Source organism: Bubalus bubalis, chromosome 17, assembly GCF_019923935.1.
Source record: "Bubalus bubalis isolate 160015118507 breed Murrah chromosome 17, NDDB_SH_1, whole genome shotgun sequence".
Classification (NCBI taxonomy): Eukaryota; Metazoa; Chordata; class Mammalia; order Artiodactyla; family Bovidae; genus Bubalus; species Bubalus bubalis.
In genome coordinates this window covers 1,693,067-1,716,089 of record NC_059173.1, presented here as the reverse complement: position 1 = coordinate 1,716,089, position 23,023 = coordinate 1,693,067, and the positions used below count along the sequence as shown (strand labels likewise).

Here is a 23,023-nt window from a genome sequence, read left to right as displayed (position 1 = left end):
GTTTCTCTTAAAATAGCCTTTATGGGTCCTGGTCTTTGGTTTTAAAATAACAACTGTTCTCCGTAAACAACGTGAAAAGAAACAAACAAGAGGAAAACACGCAGCCCGGGTATTTCACCCAGAAGAGCCGCCTCTAACACTTTGATGGGTTGCCTTCTATTTTAATCCTATTTTCATTGTAAACTCTAAAAACCACATCATAAATAAATTAAAGGTCTCTGTGAAGTTTAAAAAGTAAGCATGGCGGTGGCGATGGCGGTGCCGCGCTGTGAACGCTCGTTTCAAAATAAATTCTAGGGACTCCCCGGTGGTCCCAGTGGCTGAGATTTTGCTTCCATTGCAGGAGCCTTGGGTTTGATCCCTGGTTGGGGAACTAAGATCCCACATGCCATAGGGAGTGGCCAAAAAGAATTTTTTGTAAATGGTGAGTTTTAGGTGATATGAATTTCCCATTGATTCACTTCACAGGCTCAGAATGCAGCCAGGCCCTCAGGAAGCCCAAGTCCACTGTTCCTTTACTTTTCCTTAGAGTTTCATGTCTTCTGTATCTGCTCTTAAACCCACCATGTTTCAGCTTCATCTGACTTTATAATAAAGTTAGACTGTGTTTCAGGAAACTTTGCTCAGTATTCTGTAATAATCTAAATGGAAAGAATTTGAAAAAAGAACAGACACTTGTACATGCATAACTGAATCACTTTGCTATACACCTGAAACTCGAGTGCAGTCGCTCAGTCGTGTCCGACTCTGCGACCCCATGGACTGCAGCACACCAGGCTTCCCTGCCCATCACCAACTCCCGGAGTTCACTCAAACACATGTCCGTCGACTCGGTGATGCCGTCCAACCGTCTCATCCTCTGTCGTCCCCTTCTCCTCCCACCTTCAATCTTTCCCAGCATCAGGGTCTTTTCCAAGGAGTCAGTTCTTCACATCAGGGGGCCAAAGTATTGGAGTTTCAGCTTCAGCACCAGCCCTTCCAACAACCCCCCACACCTGAAGCTAACACAGTGCTAATCCACTATGCTCCAACATGAAAGAAAAACACATTTTTTAAGTGTAGACTGTGTGTGTCTTCCTTCTCTCAACACTGCGTCTGACGCCCACCCACGCTGCCCAGCGCTGCATTCACTGTGGACGGGAGGCCCCCTGCCCCACAGCTGCGTGCCCGGCCGGTCACCGCCGAGCAGGCCTGCCCCCCAGAGCAGGGCCCCCGACACTGGGGACAAGGCAGGGGCTCCTCCAGGGCCAGTCACTGTCCACTGTTCCTACTGGTTTTGTTTTCAAAAGTGGAGGCAGTGTAATATTTCCCTGATTATAAAAAGAAGTACACAGGTTCTCCACAAATAAAACAGGGGAAAAGTATAAAGAACAGAAGTTCCCAGCACAGCCTGGAGATCACGCCGGGTGCACCTGGGGTGTCCTTCCAGGCTGGACCTCACATTCCACGCAGACATCAGAAGGCTGTGAGATCTACCCAGAAGGCTGGGTAGATGGGGGATAGGTCGATGACAGACAGTAGACAGAGAGATATACAGACAGATGATGGATAGAAAGACGCTAAGACACTGAGCGAGGGGACAGACGGACGGGAGACACCGTCCTTTGTCACTGGCTGCACACCCACACGGGTGTGGTGAGCCGGCTGTCACACTTGTGAACCTGCTGCTCTCACAACACCAGCTGGGTCCCTCCAGCCCCAGCGTCCCACACAGCAGACTCCCGGCTCCATCCCCAGGCAGGAATCCCACTGAACCCTCCCCGCAGGAAGGTCGTGCTGTCTAAGGCCTCCAGAGCAAGTTACAGACCTTCTGGGAAGACAGCACACAACCGCCTACCCCGCAGAGCCCAGGAGGACCCCCGAGTCCTAGGGAAGGGACTGCACGGCCTGGACGGTGAGCGGCCCAGGGCGCTGCCCCCAACCTGTCCCACCTGACTCCTGCTCTGCTCTCAGGCGGGGCGCAGAGAGGGGCCCCGAGGCCTCTTCCCAGTTCTTGGGAGCACCCGCTGGGTGCTCCAGGCCGGGAGCCCCCTCCTCAAGGTGTCCCCGGACCACTCCCCTCCACCTCTGGTTGCTCTGTCTCCTGGCAGCAGGGAGCCCCAGTGAGAAGATAGAGCTCCAGGCTGTGATCTCGGTCCCTGGCAGCTCTGGGAGTGTGGGGGGGGGTGGTCACTGGGAGGCCATGAGTGTGGGGGCGGGGCTGTGGAGGCAGCTCGAGGTCAGTGTGCGGTCGGTCAGGCTCTGTGAGGTCCGCACGGGTGGAGCTGTGCCAGGAAACAGGAGGCCCGGTCAGTGGTCCCCAGAGTCGGGGCCAAAGGAAGGGGTTCGGGCCCCTCTGGTTCCTCAGCTTCTGAGGCCGGGGACCCCAGTCTGGCCTTGGTAGGGTGGGATTGGTGGGGAGGCCCCCAGCCCCAGGACCTCCAGGAGCGGGACCTGGTTCCCCAACCCACCGGGCCCTGATCTCAGAGTCTGGGCTCGGCAGGTCCATCGACGGTCCCGGCTACTCTCTCTGGCTGACTCAGAAGTCAATGGGCAGGTGGGGGTTACCAAGGGACCAGGAAGGGAGGCTTAGAGATCAGGGGCCACCACCCAGCTTTCACAGGAGAAACGGAGGCCCACAGGGTGCAAGGGACTCACCAGGGTCACACTGTGAGCCCAGCTGCTGGACTCAAGGCCCAGGGCTGTCCCCCACCCATGATGGCCCTGAGTGCCCCCTCAACTCGGACAGGGTCAAGCCCCCTGACCTGCACCCCCAAGACTCAGGCTTGGCCGTTCTAAGCTGAGGAGCCCTCAGGGTCTGCAGTCAAGGCCACAGGGCCCAGCCGCCCCACTCCGTGCAGGCCTCTGGCCAGGCTCCTGTCCGCTCAGTGGGCCAGGGCCTGGCTGGGTTCCTGTAGGCCTCGCTCCGTCTTCTTCCTCTGCAGCCCCGGTGTGACAGCCCTGTAGCTGAGGCTCCGGCCTCCCCGAGCAGGCAGCTCCCACCGGGGCCACAGGCATGGGGCACTGTGCTTACCCACCACAACTGCGAGGGTATGCGATGCCAGAGAGGAGGGGCCTGCCAGGCCTCCAGGAGCAGAGTGAGCCCCCCAGACCGAGGTCCCCTCTCACAGGCCGGGGCCTGGGCGCCTCAGTCCACACCTGGGGCCTAGAGCTGGGCCTGTCGGGAGCCGGCCCCGGGGGCAGGATGGCTGAGCTCAGGAGCCCAGCCAGGCAGTCACGATGCACCACGTTCGCGGGGGGAGGGTGGGTCACCCACACAGCGGAGCCACGACCCTCACCTGACGGTACTCGTGGGCCACGTGGAGGTGTCCCGGCTGCATTCCTGACCACGTACCCGCGGCCCCGCACCGTGCGCCCCCCACAGATGCACACACGTGTGCGTACACGCTCACATACGTGCACGCACATAGGGCCCGGCGGACAGCGCCCTCTAGCGGCCACAGAGCTAGAGTCACAAAGCTCGCAGGCACGTCTGTAAAGACCAGGATGCCCGAGTCTGGGAAGACTGTTCTCTCCTTTCACAGCCTGGGGGGTGTGACCTGGCTAAGGTCACACAGCAGGTAAGCAGCGCGGCCCTGACCCCTGACCCCGCGTGCGTGCATGGTAAGTCGCTTCAGTCGTGTCCGACTCCTTGCCACCCCAGAGACTGTAGCCCACCAGGCTCCTCTGTCCAAGGGATTCTTCAGTCAAGAATACTGGGGTGGGTTGCCATGCCCTCCTCTAGGGGATCTTCCCGACCCAGGGATCGAACCCGCATCTCTTATGCCTCCTGCATGGGCAGGCGGGTTCTTTACCAACAGGGAAGCCCCCACTGGCCCAGATTCCAGCTCATTCCAGCTCCCAAGGTGCTGCCAGAGCCCCCTGGGACAGAAAAGCTGGGGGTCTTGAAAAGCCTCCACCCTTCTCACACACGGTGCCTGCCTGCCCCAGGAGGGGGAAGTCACGTGCGGAGAGGAATCTCAGGACCCAAGCCCAGTCTCCTCTGTGCTGATGGGATGGGGTATCAGGAGGGGAGGGGCTGGGTTCACAGAAACCCCGAAATGCCAAGATGACGGACACAGACGGGACACACCTGCCACACAGGAGCAAGACACGCTGACCTGTGTCCACTCGCTCGGCTCCTCTCCCGAGGGAGGAGATCTGGTCACACCAGGTCCCCTTGACCCCAGGCCCAGGTCTCTCCTTCCCCAGAAGAAGCAAGCACCATCCACTCCACACACATAGTCCCTGATCAGACTCGCAGCCCAGCACTGCTCTGGGCCCTGGGGACATGGCAGGGGCCTCAGAGACCAAGACCTGCAGCAAAGTCCCAGGAGGTGAAGCAGGCAGACAAGCAACACATTACATTCTAATGGGAGGTGTGATGAGCTCTTTAGGAAAGGAAGCGGTTGGGGTAACAACTGCTGGTTTAAACTAAGATCATGGCATCCAGTCCCCTCACTTCATAGCAAATAGAAGGGGAAAAAGTGGAAACAGTGGCAGATTTTATTTTCTTGGGCTCCAAAATCACTATGGATGGTTACTGCAGCCAGGAAATTAAAAGATGTTTGCTCTTTGGAAGGAAAGCTACGACAAACCTAGATGGTGTATTAAAAAGCAGGGCCAATGAAGGCCCATCACTTTGCCAGTGAAGGTCCATCTAATCAAAGCTATGGGTTTTCCAATAGTCATGTACCGATGTGAGAGCTGGGCTATAAAGAAACCTGAGCACTGAAGAATTGATGCTCCCCAACTGTGGTGCTGGAGAAGACTCTTGAGAGTCCTCTGGACAGGAAGGAGATCCAACCAGTCAATTCTAAGGGAAATCAACCCTGAATATTCACTGGAAGGACTGATTCTGAAGCTCCAGTACTTTGGCCTCCTGATGCAGAGAGCTGACTCACTGGAAAAGACCCTGATGCTGGGAAAGATTGAGAGCAGGAGAAGTGGGCAGCAAAGGATGAGATGGTTGGATAGCATCATTGACTCAATGGACATGAGTTTGAGCAAACTCCAGGAGCTAGTGAAGGACAAGGAAGCCTGGCGTGCTGCAGTCCATGGGGTTGCAAAGACTGGGCACAACTGAGCCACTGAACAACAAGAGAGGCCACCCCCGAATGAAGAAGGGGAACCCCAGCAAGAGCCTGGGGAGGAGCAGTCCTGGCAGAAGGGACAGCAAGTGCAAAGGCCCTGGGGTCAGGCGTGTCTGACAAGCCGCAGGAACAGCAAGGCGGTCAGTGTGGCCGAATTCAAGGCAGGGGTCCAGGGAGGGGGCCGGCCCTTGGGGCCTCACAGAGCGGGCTGAGCCCCCTGAGGTTTGTCCAGGTTCTCAGATGACGCTGAATGGCACCGTGTCACCACACCTGCCCCTTCTAACTTCCTGCATTCTCAGGTCCTGGGTGTATGTCAAGCAAGGGGAGCCAGATGGCTCAGCGTGTGGACACACGGCGGGTGCCTGCCGGTCAGTGAGGACGGACATGGCGCGGTTCCGGCCCTTCCATCGAAGACATGGCTGGGGGAGCCCTGTGCCTCCCCGGTGCACAGGTCAGCACTTCTGGGGGGCACAGGCCCACCTGGAGCCGCAGAGTGGGGCGTCTCTGTGAGGGTCACTGCGACCTGCTGCCGCCTCTGCAAAGCAGCTGGACTCACGCCCCGGGACAGGCCGAGCCCGGGCCTACATCGCGCCCCTGCTCGGACTGTGGCCCCTGGACACTGTGCCCAGCGCACCCCCGCGGTGTCAAATGAGAACCGGGGGGAGGCCCCTGACCCCGCCCCCGGGCCCCCACTGCCCCTGCCTGGGGTGCTCCGGCGCTCGGAGTCCCAGGGTGTCACTCGGAGGCTCCGAGTCCCTCCGTCTGGGGCCCTTCCTCCGGGTCAGCGCTCTGGGGCCCTCAGCACTTCCAGCGGGGGGACAGCGACGCCTTGCGGCCGCGGAGGGCACGGCCGGCCCCGGAGCCAGGTGCGAGCGCCCAGGTAGAGGGGGCGGGGCGGGCAACTCGGCTGAAACAGGGGCGGCTGTGCCCGCGGGGCCCCTCCAGGCTGCCTCCTAGGCGGCGGGCAGGACGCCCAGCTTCTGAGTCCTTGGGACGGAGAGGGAGACTTCTGAGTGCGCGACACAGGGAACCAAGTCCTTCTGGTCGTGGCCTCGAAACTGCCCAGGCAACCGGGAGCAAGAAGGCTGCTCTCCCGCAGGAGGACCTGAGCTTCTCTCAACCAGAATCGGCTCCTTGGCTTCTGTCTCTTAAAAAAAAGGTAAAGGGAATTTTGCGCCTTGAACAGCTCCTGGGGAATTTACCAATCAGTTTGGGGGAAACTGGCAACTTGACCACATTGAATCTTTCAATCCATGAATATCCTGGCACTCTCTCCCTTTAATAGGTTTAATAATTCTCAGTGAAGCTGTGTGTGGAATTTTCCTCATAAACGAATGTCTTGGGCATCTCTGTAGATTCATCGCTAGTAAACTTATACATTTGAAAGTGAAAGTGTTAGTCGCTGGGTTATGTCCGACTCATTGCAATCCTCTACCCATGGGATCCTCCAGACAAGAATACTGGGGTGCAAGAAACGGAGTGGGTTGCCATCTCCATCTCCAGGAAACTTGTATATTTGGGGGGGTGGATTCTATTGAAATATCGATTTACAATGTTGTGTTAATTTCTTCTGTACAGCAAAGTGACTCAAGTACGTATGTATATATATACTTTTTCTCAGTCTTGTCAGTTATGGTCTCTCACAAGCTACTGAGTATAGTTCCCGGTGCCACACAGTAGGACATTGTTGTTTATCCTTTTTATCCATCTTCTATATAACAGCTCGCTTCTGCTGATCCCAAATGCCCACTCTGTCCCTACCCACCCTCTCCCCGGGAACAAGTCTGTTCTCTACAAGCTGATATTTTTTATGCAATGGTAAAATATATCCTCGTAAATATTATTCTCTATTCATTTGCTATTCTATTCATATACTGTGCTGTTGGAGAAGACTCTTGAGAGTCCCTTGGACTGCAAAGAGATCCAACCAGTCCATCCTAAAGGAAATCAGTCCTGAATATTCATCAGAAGGACTGATGCTGAAGCTGAAACTCCAATACTTGGACCACCTGATGCAAAGAACTGACTCACTGGGAAAGACCCTGATGCTGGGAAAGATTGAAGGCAGGAGGAGAAGGGGACGCCAGAGGATGAGATGACTGGATGGCATCACTGACTCGATGGACGTGAGTTTGAGTGAACTCTGGGAGTTGGTGATGGACAGAGAGGCCTGGCGTGCTGCGGTTCATGGGGTCTCAAAGAGTCGGACACGACTGAGTGACTGAACTGAACTGAGACCCAGTAAGTTTTTATACTTGAAATCGCACCTGGTAAATTTGCTACACTATTTTTAATAGACTATATTAATCTGTCTACATTCTGCAGGACTTGCTACACACTCGAGCACACCCTCTGTGAAGAATGGCAGCTCTGTTGCTACCTTCCCGATGCTTATGCCTTCCATCGCTTTCCCAGTCATTTCAAAAGCCGGTTTGGGAGGGGAGAGCTCCACTTCAGGAACAGTAGCACGAAGACGTCCACAAACACACCCCCAAGCCAAAGGGCTTAAAATTATTTTTTAATTTATGTTTATAACAATATTTAAATACATTTATCATATGTTTCTAATTATTTATAATATCTGAATATGTTTATAAATATATATATACAATATATAAGTAAATTTATTTATATACATGTGTTAGTCACTCTGTTGTATACAGCTCTTTGCGACCCCATGGACTGTAACCTGCCAGGCTCCTCTGTCCCTGGAATTCTCCAGGCAAACGTGTTGGAGTTGGTTGCCATTCCCTTCTCCAGGGAATTTTCCCAAACCAGGGATCGAACCCGGTCTCCTGTACTGCAGGCAGATTCTTTACTGTCTGAGCCACCAGGAAAGCCCAAAGTTACTTCTACTTATAATTATGTTTATAATAATATATACTTGCTTATAAATACATTATAAAGTATTATAAATATAACATATACTTGCTTATAATTATGCATTTATAATATAAATATATGCTTATAATTGCATGTATTTGTTTTATATATTAATTTTAAATTTATGTATCAGTTCAGTTCAGTCACTCAGTCATGTCCGACTCTTTGCGACCCCATGAACCGCAGCATGCCAGGCCTCCCTGTCCATCACCAACTCCCGGAGTTCACTCAGACTCACGTCCATCGAGTCAGTGATGCAATCCAGCCATCTCATCCTCTGTTGTCTCCTTCTCCTCCCACCTTCAATCTTTCCCAGCATCAGGATCTTTTCCAATGAGTCAGCTCTTCGCATTAGGTAGCCAAAGTACTGGAGTTTCAGCTTCAACATCAGTCCTTCCAATGAACACCCAGGACTGATCTCCTTTACGATGGACTGGTTGGATCTCCTTGCAGTCCAAGGGACTCTCGAGAGTCTTCTCCAACACCACAGTTCAAAAGCATCACTTCTTCGGTGCTCAGCTTTCTTTATAGTCCAACTCTCACATCCATACATGACCACTGGAAAAACCACAGCCTTGACTAGATGGACCTTTGTTGGCAAAGTAGTGTCTCTGCTTTTTAATATGCTGTCTAGGTTGGTCATAACTTTCCTTCCAAGAAGTAAGCGTCTTTTAATTTCATGGCTGCAGTCACCATCTGCAGTGATTTTGGAGCCCCAAAAAATAAAGTCTGACACTGTCTCAACTGTTTCCCCATCTATTTCCATGAAGTGATGGGACCAGATGCCATGATCTTCGTTTTCCAAATGTTGAGCTTTAAGCCAACTTTTTCACTCTCCTCTTTCACCTTCATCAGGAGGCTTTTGAGTTCCTCTTCACTTTCTGCCATAAGGGTGGTGTCATCTGCATATCTGAGGTTATTGATATTTCTCCCAGTAATCTTGATTCCAGCTTGTGTTTCTTCCAGTCCAGCGTTTCTCATGATGTACTCTGCATATAAGTTAAATAAGCAGGGTGACAATATACAGCCTTGACGTCCTCTTTTTCCTATTTGGAACCAGTCTGCTGTTCCATGTCCAGTTCTAACTGTTCCTTTTATACAGGCTATAAATAATATTTTTATATAAATATTTAAAGTCTTTCAATATATTTAAAGTGTCTGGAAATAGACCTAAGGGCATACCAAAAAATGGAATATTTATTAAAGACAATCTTCTGAAATTTGGCAAGAGCAGGGACAGTCTGTCTAGAGCCTCTCAATCATGACCTGTTTCCTTCCTCCCGTTCCCAGCCCAACATGAGGCACGTCCACTCCAAGCAGTTGCGGAAAGAACACAGGGCACCCTCTCCACCGAGCTCCGGGTCAAGGTCGCATCTTCTCGACATTGTCCCCAGGGGAACTGCTGAGAGGTGAGATCTCCGAGACAAGGATGGGGACATGCAAGCCGGACCCCGAGGTTTGGCCAGCGGGTGTAATGCCGCCTTCTGCCGGCAGACGGTGCTAGAGGAACGCGAAACACAAAAGCGGCCATAAAGCGCCTTTGCTTTCCTGGCTTCCCTTCCTTCTATCGAGCACAGGAGCCAGTGATGATGGGCCCGTGCCTGCTCAGCAGCCCTGACGGACCAGTTCAGCAGGCACTCAGGCCCCACTCTGTCCGCCAGGCGACCCCTTCTGCAGTAGACCAGCCCTGGGCTCCCACACCTTCTGACCAGTTGGGGGCCGCTTCTGAGCACCCGCCCGGGCCACGCCCTCCACGCTGTCTAGCCCGGGGCCAGGTAGGTTTTTCCTGCACCCTAGGACCTGGAATCGGCCCCCTGTCCTAAGACTTCACCTGATTTTATGTGTCACCCCAGATCTCAGCACCGATGCCCCCACCTTTGGTAGGGTAGGTGGGGGTGAGGGCGGCCCCTGAGATGGTGAAACTGCGGGTCGTGATCAGTCAAATCCATCCCGCCTCCCTGCACTAATCAAGGGTGTTTTAAGACTTGAACGTCCTCCAGTCACGAAGCCAAAACAATAAAATACCCGCCCGGAGTGTTCTCTAGAAAGCCGGACTCTGCGGCGTCTAGTTGGAGCTGAACTGTTAGGACTGGATGGACCGCTGACCCTCCCACTGGGCGCGGCCGCGTGTCCCTGGAAGCTCCGCCTCCAACTCGCGCTGGAGGTCCCGCACCTCGTCCATCGCTTTCCCAGGCTCCCCACGCCCCACGCCCCCTGCTGCTCGGTCTTCATTCGTGAGCGCCCAGCCCGTGCCGCAGGGGGGCAGATTCCAGAGCGTTCTCTGGTCTCCCTGCCTGGTTGCCTTGTGGATGAACCCGCTCTTTGCTGCAAACCTGGCATCTCAGTATTTTGGCCTGCTGTTTGTAGGGGGGAAAAAATGTTCCCTAACAATAGTAAAACCATTACATGTAGCATTCAGAATCCCCTCACCGCCGAATCCCCCACAGATTGCTGACCACCCTAGTTTTGTCTTTGACTCCCTGCAATGGTGAATCTTCTAGAAAAGTTTGGTCTAGCCCAGGCCTCTGAAAGGACCCCAAAACAGCCCCTTTTCCAGGTCACTTCACTGCTGACCAGCAAACCTGGGCGGAGGACAGTGCTGAGATGCCTCAATACATCCTTTAGGGTCGCCCCTACATCTGATGAGGCCGCTGCACAAGTCCACAACCAAGAGGGCAACGCTGGACACTGACCTGGGAGGGACAGTGGGCCAGAGACTGGGGGAAGCCCATGTCAGGACAGCCCACAGCTGACCCGGCCCAGGGGGACGCGATGCCTGTGGGCGCGATGCAGGCTAATAGCTCGGCCCCTGAGCCGACACGCCCCAAACGTGCCTCCTGGTAAAGGACCATCGTCGTCACGCGAGCATCATCACTAATAAAATACAGCCCAATGACTGGGAACACCAGGCGGAGATCTTTCCACACTAGAGGGCGCCAGAGACCGCGGGGTCGCACCCGGGCTCCCGGGGCTGCCGCGCAGAGTCTGTCCGCCAGGGGGCGCTAGCTCTGGCCATGGGCTGGCCCTTCTGGTCAGCTGTGATGGGCAGAGAAGGGTCTAGTCCCAAGGGTTAGCTCTCGAGGTTAGGGGTGCTCCTCACCCCAGAGGGCTCAGAAAGTTAGGAGTCAAGAAACAAAGGCTTTGGTGCATGAACTAATGAGTGACCAGCAAAAAATATATATTTTAAAAATAAGGTTAGATTTGAAGATTAGGCAGTATTTGGGACATACTTAGACTAAAATTATTCACTGGGCATTCTGTGTTTTATCTGCCATCCTACTCATGAGAGATGAACAAAACAGAACTGCGAGGACTCTGTCTTTTTTCTTTGCTCCTTATTGTTGTATGCCTTTGTATTTATCAACCACGTTCTTTTCTTCTCAGTATTGCTTTATGTAGGAGTTGTCAGAAGTTAGCAGAATGTTCCGTGGAACTGTGAGTGGACTTGAGCAGGAATTAACACAGTTAATTGATTGTGATTATAATGACTCTTGGGAGCAGGTGTCCTTCATTTTGGACGGAGAGGGGGGGCACCCAAACGGACACCGAGGTTTCTGTGCAGCGGGTGCCATGCCGGGCTCTGCCAGCAGATGGCGATGGAGGAACGCGCAAGGCCACCGCGGCCAGAAAGCGCTTTTCCCGCTTTCCTTCCTTTTATTGAGCACAGGGGCCAGTGGCGGTGTGAGGGTGGCCCCGGGTCCGCTCAGCAGCAGCGCTGACCGACGGTCTAGGGCACGTGTGGCCCCGATCTCAGCACCTTTGGCAGGATAGGTGGGTGGGAGGGCGGCCCCTGAGATGGTGAAACTGCGGGTCGTGATCAGTCAAATCCATTCCGCCTGCCCGCACTAATCAAGGCCCTTGATTAGATTTAACCAAGTGTTAAAAAAGACTCGGGTGTCCTACAGTCACGAAGTCAAAACAATAAAATACTCGCCGGGGTTGCTCTCTAGAAAGCCGGACTCAGCTGCGTCTAGTTGGAGCTGAGCTGTTAGGACTGGATGGACCGCTGACCCTCCCACTGGGCGTGGCCGCGTGTCCCTGGAAGCTCCGCCTCCAACTCGCGCTGGAGGTCCCCTACCTCGTCCATCGCTTCCCCAGGCTCCCCACGCCCCACGCCCCCTGCTGCTCGGTCTTCATTCGTGAGCGCCCAGCCCGTGCCCGCAGGGGGGCAGATTCCAGAGCGTTCTCTGGCCTCCCTGCCTGGTTGCCTTGTGGATGAACCCGCTCTTTGCGGCTAACCTCAGCATCTCGGTGTTTGGGTCTGCTTCTTGAAGGGGGAAACAAATCAAAACTGGTCCAGTAGCAACAGTAAAACCGTTACACGTAGAACTCACCCCTCCATCCCCCACAGATTACTGACCACCTAAGTTTATCTTCGAATCCCTTCAATAAAGAATCTTGCAGGAAGCTTCCATCTAGCCCAGGCCTCCGTTTTCCAGATCCCTGGAGGGGCAGTGGGGGAAAGATTATAATTCAAACAGAAGTCCCGGGTCCAGGAAGAACCCAATCACCATTCACTACGGGGAGGAATTCACATAGCAGATCAGGCTGATCGCCTGGGGTGGCCTCTATTGAAGGTTTCATGGGAAACTGCCTTCCAGGGACACAGCCCAGTATTTTGCCTCTGGCCCCTCGAGACTCCGGGGGCTCACCTCCCCGCTCCATTCCCGTCCTCTGGACTCTGATGGGGCTTCTCCTGGCCAGGGCCCCACACCTGCAGACAACCAGCGGCCCAGGGAACAGCAGGAGGCAGGTGGGGACCCCAGGCCGGCCCACCCACACGGGGTTAGACCAGAGGGGAGGGGCCAGCCGTGAGGACACAGGCAGCTGCTCTGGGATGGCCTTGGGTGCGGGGGTAGCAAACGTGGGTGAGTCTCCAGCGCTCAGCCCCACTGGAGTCCTGGAGGCTGGGTGTGTGGCCTGTGGTGTGGGAGACACCCCGCTCAGCACCCCCAGACCACCTTCTGACTTGGTTTTCTCGTTATCAGACACTGAAGATGGGGTCCCCCAAAAGAAAGGGGCTGCCTTTCCCCACCCCTTACCCCCGAAGGTGGTGCATGTCCATGGCGCACACATCCAGATACCCGTGATCCCAGCGAAACTCTGCGTGGCCCCAGGAGCCGCGCAAGAGGCCATTTGGTTTCCACCTGGGCTGAGGTGACTGAACCCCCTTGTCACCTCTGAGAAGTCCCAGCAGCTGTAGTGGGGGCTCCTGCCTCCCACTGAACTGTCCCCCCGACCCCGCGGTGGCCGGCTGAGCTGATCCGAGACCACTACACCCGCGGTAAGCTCCTGCCCTCGCGTCCCTCCTGCCACGGGAGCCGCCAGGGCGACCCCCTTCTTGAGCCTCTGCAGCTGTGACGCTGGCCGGCCCCCGCCACAGGAGGCCAGGGGAGAGAGCGGGCAGGTGAGGGGACCATCCTGGGACAGACAGATGGGAGAGGGTCCCCGTCGCCCACGCCTGTGTGGGCTCCCTCACGCAGGCGGCCTGACCTGTGAGGTCTAGTTCTTTGCTGCATCTCGTGGTGTCTGCTGAAACTTTTCTAAAAAGTAATAAAGCACTACGTAGCATTCTAGCTTATGTTGAACGGCCTTTGGAGTTAGGGCAGAAAATCAAAGGAATATTTCAAAATGCTGACAGTGTGAGAAGCACCTGTGCCCTCAGTCTGCCGGGCAGGTGTGCACCCTTTAGTCCTCCAAGCCCCACGGGGCTGGGCAGCGCCATCACAGCCGAGGTCGCTGAAGCACCAGCCTGTGACGTCAGGAGTGGACTCAGGACAGAGCCCGGCACTGACCAGGCCGGGAGGAGGGGCAGGTGTGCCTGATGGTGGGTCTCTCGTCGGCCTAGACGGGGCGCTCCACACTCGGACAATAACTCACAGAGATGGGGCGGGGATAAGCATGACCTTTGGGGGTTAACCGACCCAATACATACTAAGCTGGAAGTAAATCATGCCTCACTCTAAACAGTACTGTTACTAATAGGAGAACTTCTTATGTAAGAAGAATTACAGAAAGAATCAGAAAGCAAAATCCAATAATTTGCTGTTTATAAGTTACAGATATATAGCAAAAATATATACACAAATTTTAAAAATAAAATGCCGAGCTAAATAAACTCTCATGCAAATGCAAATTAAAAAAAAAAAAAAGCAAGGGGTTTCCATTATGACGTTTGGAAAAGAGAAGCTGAAGCTAGAAGCATTAGAAGAGGCAAAGAGGCGTGCAAAGGCACGGGTTCTCAGTTCATCTCTGTTAAATAGACATCTGCTCCAAATACGGTAATCACTTGATCACGTATATACCCTGTCTATCGAGATAACGGCATGACTAGCAAAGCGTAAACGGCACTCATAGAACAGAATAGAAACCAAGGCAAAACAGAAACACGTCAGGGAAAAACACACAAAATCAGACCGTGGTGTGACCAGGTAAACGAGCACTCCTAACTACCATGGGGCCACAGGCCCTTCGAGGGCCACAGGCTTCCTCCCAGAACAGCCCATCCGTGCACAGGTCCACACGACTTTGCTCGGCCCCTGGGCCCACGACCCCGGACCCCGGCATGCTCACAGGCTGCCAGGCGTCCTCACACCCTGAAGGGAGGACAAGTCAGAGCAAGTGCGGACTGGAGCAAAATAACATAAAGACTGAGGTAACAAACCAAACTGACGGAGTGAAAACACATTTCTTGAGAGTACACAAATGCTGTATAAAAACTGATAATATATTCAGGCTCAGAGAATGTCTATGGACACTTAAAAGTACTGACACCAGCAAGTACAGTAAGTAACAGCAATGACGGAAGCAGCCATCACTGGGGCTAGGATTAGGGTTAATTAAAAAATACTAATTTTTTAATTAGTATTAAAAAATACTAATTAAAATAATAATAATGGGGTCAAAGGGAAATTCCTAAGAGCAAAAAAAAAAGCCAGACATCAACAGTATAGAGCAGAAAAAGCTCTAACTACAAGAAAACAAACACAAAGTACCCACATTTACTAGAAATATTAAAAATTATTAATTACCTAAAAAATTAATCTTAGAAATGTAAAGTGTTAATATTAGGCAACAAAAAAGATAAAGAAAAGAGCAGAATACAGGTACTTTGACAAAACAATTCGATTAGTAAACAGAACCAAGAACTGGGGCTTTACGACAGTCAACAACGTCTGCTAAAAGAAGGGAAAACGTAAGACAATAAAACAAAATCCAACAACGAAACTCGAGGACAATTCAAATGCTACCAGGACGGCCTCTTCCAACGTCGCTGTCTGGGAGCCTAAGTCAAAGGACTTAGAACATAAGAAAACAAGGAAAGAGCGTGAACTGAAGACTAAGTTCCGCTCACACTTCTGAAAAAAAGCACTTGCCTGGTCTGACCACGGTTTTGTGCGAGTCTGTCAACCCTTCAGGAGAGGAGTCTTACCCGCCATGTTACATAAATCATCAGAAAAGAAAGGAGACGGAGGTGGGGGGAAGAAGGTGTGCGTTTAGAAGCTTCAGGCGAGCATGAAGTAGCTGGGAGGGGCGGGGCTCGGCAGGCTTGCTGGGCTTGGGGGGCAACCCAGGTTGGCTGAAACGGGCGGTTTACGTGCAGGAGACTCCAGAAGGGTGGTTTTAAGGAGAGTGGTGACGTGTGCAAAGTGATGCTTGGAAAAAAATAAAGCAATTTGGCTGGGAGCACGGCACGTGGAGGAGACAGCAAAGGTTGGAAGTGGATGACTGCCCTGCCCAGTAAGGACAGTCCTGGCCAAGGCTGAGGGGGTCCCGGGGGTGGGGCAAGGAGGTAGATCTTAGGGGGCCCTGTCCCCCTGCACCGAGCGGGGGTGTCAGCATTCTCTCAGTTCTCACAAGTGACGGGCAATCCTCCAGGCGGGCTGCCACTCAGACAGGCACACACAGGGGCTGATTTAGTGCCCCCACGGACAGCAGAGGGGCTGCACAGAGCTGGTCTCCCCAGACCAGCAGACCTGTCCTTTCAACATTCCCAGCTGCCAAGCCCGCTGATGGAGGAACAGCTCTGGCCTTCCCATTTTTATTCAGGACCATCCTAGCTGCCGAGCCGAGCCCCATCCGCTGAAATAACCAGCGTGACCCTAACCGGCTCATGGGACTACGGCCACAGCCGTGCAAAACTTCAAAATCAGCTCAGCCCACCTCCTCCCCAAGCGGTGCTAAGGGGACCTGCGAGGGCCAGTACCAGAGACCGCTACCAACTCCCAGAGGCCAGGGACAGACGCTTGTGGGGCAGCCAGATGCGGCCCTGCCTGAGCCCATTCCTGGGCCGGGGGCAGGGGACTGAACTGGGATGGCCACCTTCAAGCCTTGCTGGGTCACAGTGGGCAGGCCTGCACCTAGGCGATGCCAGGGGGCTGCCTGGGAGCTGGGCCCCTGCCTGATACTGGTGGGAGGAGGGGGAGCTCTGGAAACACGGCACCCTCAGAGCCCCACCCTGGGGATGCCCAGCTGACCTGGCCCTGGGAACCGGAAAGGGTCGCTGTGCAGGGCGCTGTAGCCCCAGGCACCACACCCAGGGCGCAAGCTGGAGGGGGAGGGGCCCTGCCATCTTGGGAAACAGACGGGCCTGTGTCTCCCCTGCTGGGGGGCCGGGGGAGAAGGTGTCACCCTGGGTCTCCATCCTCACTTGCCAGTTGCCAAAGCTCGTGAGTGCCCGGTCCCAGCCTGAATGGGAGCCTTGCACACACACACACCCCAGGGGAATGTGGCATTCCCAACGTCCCCACCTCCCGGAGAGGGAAACAGAGCCTTGGGGCTTCCTCCAGGACACCAAGGCAGGAGGGGCCAGAGCTGGACCCTGAACCCAGCCCTTCAGACCGGAACCCCTTCATCCCCAGAGGACAGGGCGCAGGCTGCCCAGCCGCAGAACAGAGGCCCCGCTGGCGCCCCAGCCTGGACCCTGGGTCTGGCGGAGGGCTACTCCTGGTGGCAGGGTCCTGTGCCTGGCTGAGCTGGGCAGCGCCTCCACCTCCGCTGGAGGGCCTACAGCCAGGCCCGCCCTCAGCCAACCCAGGCCGAGGGCTGAGAGGTGCGGGGTCCTTGCCCGCCACCCCAAGCCCGGGCCGAGCCCTCCTGCACCCCCTCCGCCCCACCGCCGAGCGACCCTGCAGTGGCCAAGGCAACCCTCGACTTTGGACTCATCTTCCCTGGGTTGTATGGGCTGCGAGCCCGCTTCACTTCTGCAAGTGTCTGAGGTTAGAGCTCGCCGGACGTCTCCCGGGGGCTTAACCCCACTTCATCCCTCTGACGTGTATTCGTCTGCACTTTAGAAAAAGCTAATAGAGGGCAAAACCAAACCCCCGGGGTCACAGCAGAGAAGAGACCGCCGGCAGGGCGCCGGCTCCAACCCGGCGTGGGGATCCCGCCGTCCAGCCGGCCCCCCAGGTCCACCCACTGGGCCAGGGGCACCAGGGCCGGCGTGCCCTCGCCCCAGGCGGACCCTAGAGCTTGTCCGCCGCGTGGACCTTCTGGTGGCGGAGGAGGTGCGAGCTGCCCCGGAAGGCCTTGCCACAGCGGTTGCACTCATAGGGCCGCTCGCGCGTGTGTGTCTTGTAGTGCTCGATGAGCGCTGAGCGGTGGCGGAAGGCCTTGCCGCACTCGTTGCACACGTAGGGCTTGCGGCCCGTGTGGATGCGCTGGTGCTGGATGAGCGCCGAGCTGTGGCAGAAGGCCTTGCCGCACTGGCCGCACTCGTAGGGCTTCTCGCCCGTGTGGATGCGCTGGTGCTCGATGAGCGACGAGCTCTGGCTGAAGGCCTTGCCACACTTGTGGCACCGGTAGGGCTTCTCGCCCGTGTGCGTCTTGCGGTGCTCGATGAGGTTTGAGCTCTGGCTGAAGGCCTTGCCGCAGTCCGCGCAGGCGTACGGCTTCTTGCCCGTGTGGACGCGCTGGTGCCGCAGCAGGTGCGAGCGGTGGCAGAAGGCCTTCCCGCACAGCTCGCAGGCGTGCGGCCTCTGCAGCGAGTGGATCTTGCGGTGCTGGCTCAGGCCCGAGCTCTGGTTGAAGGCCTTGCCGCACTCCTGGCACGCGTAGGGCTTCTCCCCGGTGTGGATGCGCTCGTGCTTGCGGAGGCTGGAGCTGCGGCCGAAGTCCTTGCCGCACTCGCGGCAGGCGTACGGCCGCCTCCCGCTGTGCGTCTTCCCGTGCTGCGCCAGGGCCGAGCTCTGCCGGAAGGCCTTGCCGCACTCGCCGCACTCATATGGCTTCTCCCCAGTGTGGATGGCCTGGTGCCGCAGCAGGTGCGAGCTCTGGCTGAAGGCCCTGCCGCACTCACCGCACTCGTATGGCTTCTCCCCGGTGTGAATCACCAGGTGCCGGAGCAGGTGCGAGCTCTGGCTGAAGGCCTTGCCGCACTCCCGACACACATAGGGCTTGGCGGGCTGCGCGGTCCTGGGCGACCCCTCCAGCCCCGAGTCGCCCCTGCCCACCGCCTCCCCGGCGGGCGGATCGGCGGCTTCCCTGCTGCCCGTGATCCGGTACACAGTCAGGTCTGATTTCTGGAGGAAGGTTGGGCCGAAGGGCTCATCGTCCTGGGTCCTGTCTCCCGGGGGGACGTTCTGAGGCAGAACGGGGCTGGAGCACAGATCAAAGTCCCCCCGGTAATCGTCCTGCTCCCCGCCTTGCTCCCCGAGAGGGATCTCCTTGTAGATGACGGCCATCTGCTCCAGAGCCCTCCCCTGAAGAAAGGGGGCCCCCAGGTCCTCCTCCGCGAACAGGTCTGTCTGCATGTCCAGCCCGCCAGCAAACATGAAAGCCTCACCCAGCTTGGCGGCTGGGGGGATCTCCACTGAGGGGCCAGTCATCCCAGCGGCTGGGTCTGTCTGGGACACACACAGCTGCTCTCGGATTCTGAAAAGAAAACAAGAGACACTGTCACGTCAGCAGGTCAAGCACCGAGGAGCCGAAGCCCAAAGGAGATGGAACCAAGGACACAACCTTGCCCTCGAAGACGGTCCTGGGTGAGTCAGAGACAAGCCAGAGACTTCCCAGAAACAAGTGCAAGGCAGATGCTGGTGTCCAGACTCTAAAGGTTCAGGGCGCCGGAAAGATGGGTGAGGACATGAAGGGGAGCCATTCTGGAAGAGGTGCAGGAGTCCGGCCCCGGAGGATGCTGGGGCTGGGGTCTTGCTGGGAGAGGGCACCTGTTTGCCTCCTGTGCTCAGTGGGCGGCACCCCTCCAGCCCGGAGCCCCGGCCGGAACCCGGGGGTCAGATCTTCCCAACACCTGCCCCATCCACGTCCTGAGGGTCCACTGACGGGATCTCTGCCTCTCTCCAGGCTGACTCCCGATGGATGCCCATCTCCAGCTCCCCCGCCCCACATCTGTTCTCTACGTGGACACCAGGGTCAAACACCTGCACCCAGTCCTGATGGCGGCGTCCCCCTTCTCAGGAGCCTGCAGCAGCCCGCGCCCTCCATGGCCGGCCCTGCAGCCCCGTCCCTGGCCTCTTCCACACACCCTCATGCTTCCAGCTCCACAACTCTGTATGAGCCGCTCTTTCCTCCGCCTGACTGGTCCCCCCACCACTGGCTTCTCACGTGGCCACACGCTCATTTTTCCAGACTCAGTCCAAATGCCTCCTCCTCTCTGCACCCTCAGACCCGAACAATCTTGGGCACGTGGCCCCAGTGGCCGCAGGTGCGGGACACGCTTCTGTCCCAGCACTGGGCACTCGCAGGGCAGGCGTCCTGGCAGGACCTCCGCAGCACTGCCCGTGAACTCCCCGAGGGCAGGTCCGGGTTCCTCTGAAGTGGAAGCCCCAGCTCCCAGCACAACCGCTCCGTCTCCACATGCACAATCCGCTGAATAAATAAATGACTCAACGGAGGAAAAGCCATTTGCTTTTGTGTTAGTACTGCTCGCCACACTTTTATTTTTTGCCAAAGAACTTTGTATTCAATCAAGTCGGTTATCTCTGAGCCAAGGTTTTCGCAGTAGTCATGTACAGATGTGAGAGTTGGATCATAAAGAAGGCTGAGTGCCGAAGAATTGATGCTTTTGAACTGTGGTGTTGAAGACTCTTGAGAGTCCCTGGGACTGCAAGGAGATCAAGTCACTCAATCCTAAAAGAAATCAACCCTGAATATTCATTGGAAGGACTGATACTGAAGCTGAAGCTCCAATACTTGGCCACCTGAGTCAAAGAGCTGACTCATTGGAAAAGACCCTGATGCTGGGAAAGACTGAGGTCAAAAGGAGAAGGGGATGACAGAGGACGAGATGGTTGGAGCATCAGCAACTCAATGGACAGGAGTTTGAGCAAGCTCTGGGAGATGGTGAAGGCAGAAGGCCTGGTGTGCTGCAGTCCATGGGGTCGGAGAGTTGGACACAACTGAGCGACTGAACAACAATCTAGGAGATATAAACAAACACAAGAGACAAAAACAGAGCTGCTCGGGTGGAAGGGGGTGTTCCAGAGGGACAAGCAAAGGAGGGGGGAACACCCCCACTCAGCCCCCCAATCCCACTGTGGGAGCCCCAAGGGAGCCCCGCAGGACCCCATTCAGAAATTGTGCAAGCTCCAAGGAGACTCTTGAGGTACCATAATGGTGACAACTCGAGGTTATTGAGCATCTGCCGCGTGCAAGGCACTACTAGGCTTTCTACAAGCGCGTCTTATTCACTCCTCAGGACTCCATACAAAGGTACGCTTCCCCAAACATGGGAGTTCAAAGAGGAACGGCCTCAAGAAGACACGGGAAACTCATCAGGATAGTCACGGCAGAACTCATTCCCAGTTGGAATGTTTTTACTAAAATGTTTACTGGAGTCTAGCTGATCTACAATGTTGTGTTTGGGGTTTTTTAACTTGTACTTGATCTTTAATTGGAGGATAATTACATACTGTGTTGCTTTCTGCCATACATCCACATGAATCGCCCATAGGCACACGCGCGTCCCCTCCCTCTTGAGCCTCCCTCCCACCCCTCTAGGCTGTCACAGAGCAAGGGTTGTTTTGTTTTCAGTGAATTTTCAGCCAGGTGTGAAAAAAAGCACAGAACTGCAGTATCCTCAAGACGTCTATGCTCACTCCCATTCCTCACAACCCCCATCTCCACTGCCCCGCCTCCTCAAACCTCCCACCCCATTTCCACCCTGGCCCACCCCTTCCCAGTTAAGCTTAGACCTTCCCTACTCAGGCCTTCTCCAGCGGGTCCACCGATGGGCATCACTCCAACCAGCTCTCTGACCAGCCTCAGGTTCCTCACCTTCCTGCCCTGCTGCAACCGCCCACGAACTACCGCCTCCCCCTCCAGCTCCTCCTAAGATGCTGAACGTCGCCAAGGAAAATCATAGGCCTTATGGCTGGGACGGAGACAGATTTCGAGTTTCCAGTTTCGGCTGGTGCTTCAGCTCCAGCGTCCAGTGACCTCCTTGCGGCGAGCCAAGCCCTCTCTTCTGGGTCCTCACTTCCTGCGCCCCCCCCCCCTCCAATTCTGACAGGCACCCCAAGACCTCCTTCTCAAAAAACCCTCCGTTTCAGAGACTGCAAATGGGCAGCCTGGAGACCCTGTCACAGACGCCTTGTGCCTGGCTCTCAAAGGGTCGGGCTTTTCCTTATTGTTTGACTCAGCTGCCACAGTATTTAAAACTCTAGGTTTTCTAGCGAAGAGCTGGAAGATGTGACAAAAAGGGGCCCAGCCTTCGCTCACTCACGGGGCAGGGGGCGGCTGCTGGATAACCAACCTCAAGCCTCGTTTCATTCCCTTGGTTTCTGAAAGCTCCTCTCGCCACTAATCTTCCCGCCCCGCTGACCCCTCTTTCTCAGGATCTGGGCAGCTGGGACCTCCACCCACCTGCTAAAGCCTGGTTTTTCCATTCCCCCTAGGTGCCAGCTACCTGCTAAGTCTCTGCCGTGTTGAAAAACTTGGCGATGCTTTTATCTGTGCCCAGCAACGTTTTCACCGATGCTTTGGGGCTGAAATGTCCAAGGTCTGGAACCCCGTGCTTCCCACCTCTCTCGGGCCTTCCCGGCTCCTCCGGCCTCTGTCACTCTGTCCTCCGGGGCTCCCAGGGCCTGGGCACCGGGCCGGCCCCCGGGGCCCGTCCTCCGGGCTGGAGGCTCACGAGCGGCCGCGGCCCCGCACCTGCTCCCAGCGCCGGGGGCCGCCCACACCTGCGCCCCCAGAGGGACAGGTGGCCGCTCCCCCGGGCGGGGCGGGGCCGCTCTCCCGGGCGGGGCGGGGCCGCAGCTCAGCGCCTCCAGCCCCGCGGCCGTGGCCTCGCTCGCTGGCGGCTGCTGACGCGAAGCCCGCGGCCCCGCCCCCGCCCGCGGCACTTCCGGGGCCGCTCTAGGCCGCGCGGAGGCCCGCGTCTCGGTGGTCCCGCCGCCTGCAAGCCGGGCCCCTGGATGCAGGACTCGGGGTCGGAGGGGGGGTGGAGGCCCGTCCCGTGGGCGCGCGGCTCTCGGGACGGTCCCCGAGCGCGTCCCGGCCGGCTGGGCGGGCTGGGTACCTGTCCTGCGGGTGGGGCCGGCCGGAGGCCGAGGGGGGCGCTGGGGTCCCCGGGAGAAGGGCAGGCGTGCCCATCACGCCTGTTGGGATTTTCCACCCGCCGCCTTCGTGGGGAGCCCGGGACCCGCCTGCCCATCTCGTCCCTCAAAGACCGATGAGAGCCCAGGAGATGGCTTGGCGCCTGGGCGGGACCCTCTCATGCATCTGATGGGTGGTCCCCCTGTTCATGTGGCGCCTCTTAGAGGAACCGGGAGAGAAGAGAGCTGTGTTCTTCAACCCCTCCACCCCCCTCCCAGGGCTAAGTTCTGCTTCTGGTGGCAAGACTGCATCTCCACCCCAGGAGGGCTGCTGCCCATGCCTCCCCTGCCCTCTGCCCACCTGCCTTCAGGTGCCTCTGAGTGTCTGCACCCCACACCACTCACACCTGCCCCCTTGCCCCACCCAGGAGCAGGCAGGGGCTCCCGAAGACCCGGTCCAGCCCCCTCGTTGAGTGTTGGAACCCAACCAGCCATGCAGAGCCAGGACCAGCAAAGGCTGGTTCCTTTTTCTCTCACTCCAGCTCCTCCCGTCACAGGAAGACAAGAGCCACC

General features: G+C 56.4%; 1 protein-coding gene across 4 annotated transcripts; it reads right to left on the bottom strand.

The window, feature by feature from the left end:
* Positions 1 to 13,988: 13,988 nt before the first annotated feature.
* Positions 13,989 to 22,232, bottom strand: ZNF70 (zinc finger protein 70). Of its 4 annotated transcripts, none has more exons than XM_006048122.3 (2): positions 21,777 to 22,232; positions 13,989 to 18,827 (listed from the first exon to the last, which is right to left on the bottom strand). In XM_006048122.3, exons 1-2 carry the CDS (start codon positions 21,797 to 21,799, stop codon positions 17,420 to 17,422), a joined length of 1,431 nt encoding a protein of 476 aa, XP_006048184.2. In that variant the 5' UTR covers positions 21,800 to 22,232; the 3' UTR covers positions 13,989 to 17,419. The 4 variants fall into 4 exon arrangements, 3 of the variants coding, with proteins under 3 accessions (XP_006048184.2, XP_006048185.2, XP_006048186.2); XM_006048123.3 differs by having other exon boundaries at positions 21,820 to 22,232; XM_006048124.3 differs by having other exon boundaries at positions 21,936 to 22,232.
* Between the last annotated feature and the right edge of the window lie 791 nt (positions 22,233 to 23,023).